This window comes from Nannospalax galili, unplaced genomic scaffold (genome assembly GCF_000622305.1).
Source record: "Nannospalax galili isolate Female #2095 unplaced genomic scaffold, S.galili_v1.0 scaffold2819, whole genome shotgun sequence".
NCBI lineage: Eukaryota > Metazoa > Chordata > Mammalia > Rodentia > Spalacidae > Nannospalax > Nannospalax galili.
This window is the reverse complement of record NW_008342002.1, coordinates 387,325-393,324: the sequence shown is the minus strand read 5'-3', so window position 1 is coordinate 393,324 and position 6,000 is coordinate 387,325. Positions and strand designations below refer to the sequence as shown.

Here is a 6,000-nt window from a genome sequence, read left to right as displayed (position 1 = left end):
GACTATTTGGGTCTCTAGCACCCATATATAAACCAGGAGCTGTAGAATGCCTCTCTACTTCCAAATCTGGGGGAGGGACAAGGATAGGTAGTTTCTGACAGCTCACTGGCTTCCCAGTCTAGCAGCAGTGGTTCAGTGAGAAACTCTGTCTCAAAAAATAGAATAGAATGATAGAAAGACATCAAACATCGATCTCTGACCTCCACATTGTACACACACCAGTCAGAGCACTCTCACACATGTGTACATACATATATACGTACACAGTACATTCATACATACACACACACACACACACACACGAGTGAGAGTGTTATATTGAGAATGTTTTAAATGTAAGAAGCACTACAAATGATTTCCTTTCTTTTTCGAAAAACCACTGTTATACATTCATTATATTTCTTTGGATTTAAAGTTTTTAATTTTGATAATTTAAAATAGCTAGGCACCAGTCAAGGACTTCCTTTTCTTTCCACAGTTAATAGTTATGCAATTTGGGAGTCTTTTAGACAGACCCACTGAAGGGGTACCCCAATTGCCTCACCCTGCATCCCTGTTCAGCATGGAAGAAGCCAGAGCAGTCAGCGTCCTGATTCCCTATCGCAATTTGGGTAACCTCTTCAGAGGATGGTGTGATAAGAATAGGAGGGAGGGACTGGCTAGGCAGTTAGGGTAAAAAGACCCCAAACGTCCTTGGGCCTCTTAGCAACAAAATCTGTTCCAAAGGCAAAAAATGTCAAAAGTATTTGGGAGCTTGTATCTAATCCTTCAAAGATTTTAGGGTTACCTCTTCAGAGGAGGGAATGTTGGAGGGGAGGGAGTGGGCATAGATTTGATCAAATAACCTTATATACATGTATAAAATTCTCAATAAAGTTTTTGTAAAAGTTAAAAAAATAACTAAAAAAATAATTTGAAGTCTGACAAGTTTGCCAGGCGTGGTGGCACATGCGTTTAATCCCAGTACTTGGGGGGCAGAGGCAGGAGGATCTCCGTGAGTTTGAGGCCAGCCTGGTCTACATAGTGAGTTCCAGGACAGCTGGGGCTACAGGGAGACCCTGTCTCAAAAAGACAAAGAAAAGAAAAAAAAAGTTTTAAATTATTGAAAAAAGCAAAAAACAAATATATGTAAATATAATTAAAATAAAGGATTTGATACAGACCTTAAAAATAAAAACTGGATAGAGAGTTAAATACCTGGGTTAAATTTACAGTACATGTGCTCAATAAGAGTGACTGTTATGATTACACGGCAGACTATCTCCAGGCTCAGGTAGTACCCTTCCCCCTGTACTGGGACACAGACTCTGCTGGAGTAAATTGCATGCTGGCCCTGTTACAAGATAAGAACACATGGGAAAATGGGACTTGCTGATGTCTGCTGCTCCTGTTCCTGGCTTATACAGACCGGCTCATAGGAACCTGCTTGTCAAGAGAGTAAATCACTCCTCATGTCTCAAATAACAGAGGGATGGATTCTCTCACCCTATGGGGATTATCAAACCCCAACCCTCATCCTGAATGTCCTAAGCTATGAAGGGGCAAACAGCAACTGCTCTGCACTCAGTGTCTCCTGAGCTGATGCCTGAAAGTACTGTGGACAGGGGAACCTTGGCTCAAGCTTACCATTGAACTGTATGGGACTGGCAAGCTGGTTCAATAGTTACACCCTTTACCCTGGCCTGCATATCTCCTCCCCTTAGCAAAAATCACCCCAGAGCTATGAGGACATTACCTGAGTCTTGTAATGTCTGTGTTAATGCTATAGGAGTCCCTGGGAGAAATTCAAAATCTATTTAAGACTAGAAACCAGTCAGTTACTCCTCCGCCTAATCAGTCGACCTTAGCTGCATGTGGGTGAGGGGCTAAGGATATATAAGCTGAGAACACCATGACACACCTCTCTAGCCATTTTGTGCGGCTGTCAGGAAGTCATAGGATCTATACTTGAGTGTGGACTTTCCAGCACAGCTGTAAAGCGGGGGGGGGGGGGAATGCCCACACCCACTCTTCTGTAAGTAAACTCCCACCAAAAAGGACTAGAAAACAAATAAATATAGGTTTCAAATAGACTACAGTCTAATGGTCAACAAATAAAAGTATAAATTAATCAACGAGTTTTACCAAAAATGCCTTTAAGAAATATCCAATCAGCTGGATACCACCAGCTAAATAACTTAAAAGAAAAAAAAAATCACAATGCTAGCAACAACAAAAAGTTATTTGTATTATGTTTGATGAAAGATGTTGCACTTTTATTCAAAATAATAGAGTTTCTGATAAAAAAAACTACAAAGACAATTCAGGAACTACTTTGTTCAATGAGTTAGTCAAACATTCAGGAATAAATAACCCTTTACAGTAAATAAGTGGCTTCCTACTTAACCTTGAGATGCCAGGATTTTGTTCAGATGGCCTACTACACCTTGCACATAATTATCAACTTTCAAAAATTGAATGCATAAGCCACTAAACACTATGTAACTCTTAATAATAATGGCTTAGTAAACAGGGTTATTGAACTATTCTCATTGTATGAATATTATCAATGTGATATAAAATTACTTCTTTTAAGAAGATTGTTTGTTTACTTACTTATTTGAATGCATTAGTGTATGTCCATGTGTGTAATCTGGTGCATATGCAGAGGCCAGAAGAAGGCATCAGATCCCTCAGAGCTGGAGTTACAGCATTTGCAGGATGCCTAACTTGTTATATGGGTGCTGAGAAGTGAAATCAGGTCTTCATGATTGCACAGAAAGTGCTACTAACTGCTTAGCCATCTCTCTAACCCATAAAACCATTTCATTCATTTAATTAATAGGAAAGTCTCTCATGTCAAGAGTGCTGGTTAATCAGCTTTAATTTAATGTCTTCATTTTCTCTAACCTGTGCAAACAATTCAACAACTCTCACAAAATTCTCAAGGTAGATAAGAAAAACATTTTAATTATTCCTATCTTAGCAAAAATTATGAAGCAGAAGGATATAGTCTGACATGTGGAAATAAACTAATAGTGGAATCAATACTTAAAACTTCAGTTTTCTAGTTTGTGGAGTATCAAACCAATCTGAAGGCCTTTCCAAAATGAGGTCCACAAAGCAGGATTGCTCTGAACATGATTTGGCTTATTGAAGATTCATGTGAAAGATCTGGATGGGGGCCAGTAAGCACACTACCCAGCTCTTCCCATGCTTAAAACGCTTTTTGCTAATCAAGTCTCTGCCCACATCATCTTTTCCAAGGACCTTCATAATATTCCACTTCTACAGATGTTATCACATTATCCTATTTCCTACGTAGCACTCACAACTACCTGAAATTCCATCAATTCTTCACACACTTATTTGGGGCAGTGTCATAAAAGAGGGACTTTGCCTCCCATGTTTACACTGCACTCAAAATCCAGTAGATGGGGCTGGAGAGATGGCTCAGTTGTTAAGAACACACACAGCTTTTACAGAAGCCTGGTTTGGATTTCCAAGCACCCACAGTGGGTGACTCACAACCACCTAAAACTCTAGTTCCAGGGGATCTGACATCCTCTTCTAGTTTCCACAGGCACCTGCCCTTTCATGCACATACATCCACCATATACATAATTAAAAATAAAATCTTTTAAAAATTCAATAGATGTCCACCATGCATTTGAATAGGGTCCAGAGACCATGCATATTCTGAGAAAAGATTCAATAAAACTATGAAAATATCCATGAAATCCAGATTCATCACCAGGTAAACAAGCAATTTTGGAATTTTCTATAGCAAATTATTATCCCAGGAATTGAAGACTTAGACTTTAAAAAGCAACAAAATGGATGTGAATCTAAACAATGATAACATTTACTTATACTGTCAATCCATTTCTCTTCCCTTTACTTATTTTTAAATATCCTTGGACTGAATCCAGAGTCAAGAGATTTTCTGGGATTTATTTAGAGTTCCAGTATTTTATGCATGTAGGATTTAAAAAACAATGCCTAGAAGAACCAAAGAACCAAAGACCCAATGGCAGGAAAGGAACTTGACTTAAATGAGAGGCTATAAAAACATTAACCTCTTGAAGAATACTACTATTAAACTGCTTTAAAAATGATCATTAGGTTGCTTTAATATATGCCTACCTTTTCTGGTACTTATAGGTCCACCACGCATAGCCAATACCAGCTTCAATGTACAACCTTCTGAAATGCTGTGAACAGTAAAAATAAACTATAATAATCAAATAACGTTCAGTGTTGAGAGAACCACTAGTTATGCGCATGTACTTTAGGTCTAGTATGTCCTCCCTGAAATATATTTTTTTAAAAAGATACAGCAAAAAAAGATTTTAATATATTTACTTGCATAAATAACTAAAAGTTTAAAAGTTCTTAATTTAAAAAGGGAATGTCCTAGGAAGAAAGGAGGCTTACATAAACCCAAAAGGCTAGAAAGCAGAAAATGTATTCAACACAATAAAAGCAGAAACACAGCAAATCTACCAACTCCTAGCATTCTTCCAGCTGTTCCCTGTCACTTCTCACACTTAAGTCTTTTTGTCTCATGAGTTACAAACTATGTGAGAGGAAAGAGAGAGGATGAAAGGTCACAAAGTATGCTTGCAATCACTGGCAAACAGTGTCACATCTTAAGAGTAAGAGGGCTGCTTAATGAATAAAATCTAGGCGGACAGCAATTCTCTCATGACAAAACTCTTATATGAAAATGAAAAGAAAAAGAACATGACCAGGTGAGAATGGGTCCATATTCATAGAAAGAAGCAAAGAGGACAAGATGTTAATACAACCATGTAAAAAGGCAGGAGACAAACAGTTTGGCATGAAAAATAGAAAGGTAAACTCCAGGTATCTGAGAACAAAAATCAGGGGAAAAGATGGCACTGAGCCAACACATCTACAGGTCAGACTTCATAATGAAAACAGAATCAGAGCTATTCCAGACAGCCATGACCCTAGGGTTTAGAAAAACACTGGCACCTTGCCTATAAAGCTGCTAATACGCAATTACACTCACTTGTAATCATTCAAGCAATAATCATCTTCAAGCTCCATGTTATTCCAAATTAAGTGTTGCTGACAGATGGGAATACCTTAGGGGAAGTTGATAATAAAAGTGTTAAAAATTAAACAACATCTCTGAAGGAGTATGATACAAAGTAATTTCATTAAAGAACTAAGTACTTATGAATTAAATACACATAAATTGAACGTTGAATGAGTAGCTAAAATTTAGACTATCAGGGGTAAAATGTCACAGCAAAAAGTACATGAAATCCAATCCACTGACTTTAGGAAGGTATGTTCCAGTGACTCTGTGGCCCTGAACATATTTTTAAAAGTAGAGAGCCCTACAGAGGCAAGAGAGCATGTGCCAGTTCTGAGGAGCTTAGAATTTAAAGCCTAGAAAACAATTCTAAATGCTGCAAAGTACTGCTTGTTTTCTATTATATTCAATATTTAAAATATATTATGGATAATTTTCAATACCGGAAACGATTTTTTTACATTTCTCTGTTTAAGGAATATGAAGGCTGATTCTGTGTGCTAGCATAATTTTTTTTTTACAACCTGCACATTTGATTTTTCCCCATTTGACTTAATTAATCAGGGAGCTTATTCATCATCATCTACTCAATAGAACTTCTAGTGGATTCTGAGAGTGTTGAAAACCTTCTTCAAATTCTTCACATATGGCTCAACTTATTTTGCTTATGACACTGTAAGTGGACTGAGTAGAAACAGCAAGTACTGTATGTTTTCGCTTTTATGACTACAAGCCAAACACTTCACCCCTGTTATAATTTAAGGGAAATAACAACCTTGTGATATGACCATCAATACAGCCTCCATTTCATAACAATAGAGACTGACATACTTGAGTATATAAAATAATGAATCAAAAATCTACTCAATAATTATGCTGCTCCATATTTAGGAAATCAACCTTTACAAAGCAAAAGTAGCTTATCTTAGGAATGTGTATCAGTAGCGTTGGTT

The 6,000-nt window shown here is 37.4% G+C and overlaps 1 protein-coding gene across 13 annotated transcripts in view; it reads right to left on the bottom strand.

Moving 5' to 3' along the window:
• Zfand4 (zinc finger AN1-type containing 4) overlaps positions 1-6,000 on the bottom strand; it is a 92,523-nt gene that overhangs the window by 45,114 nt on the left and 41,409 nt on the right. For 9 of the 13 annotated variants that reach the window (XR_003850291.1, XM_029565725.1, XM_008837727.3 and 6 more), the window contains 2 exons: positions 5,018-5,093; positions 4,126-4,193 (listed from right to left, as the gene is read on the bottom strand). The exons of 2 other annotated variants lie outside the window; for them this stretch is intronic. Coding sequence is in view for 10 of the 11 variants with exons in the window: in XM_029565725.1 (XP_029421585.1) it covers positions 4,126-4,193; positions 5,018-5,093 (144 nt within the window). In the remaining variant the exon portion in view is untranslated. The remainder of the gene's footprint in view (positions 1-4,125; positions 4,194-5,017; positions 5,094-6,000) is intronic. 2 more of the 13 variants (XM_029565731.1, XM_029565732.1) reach the window with 1 other exon arrangement.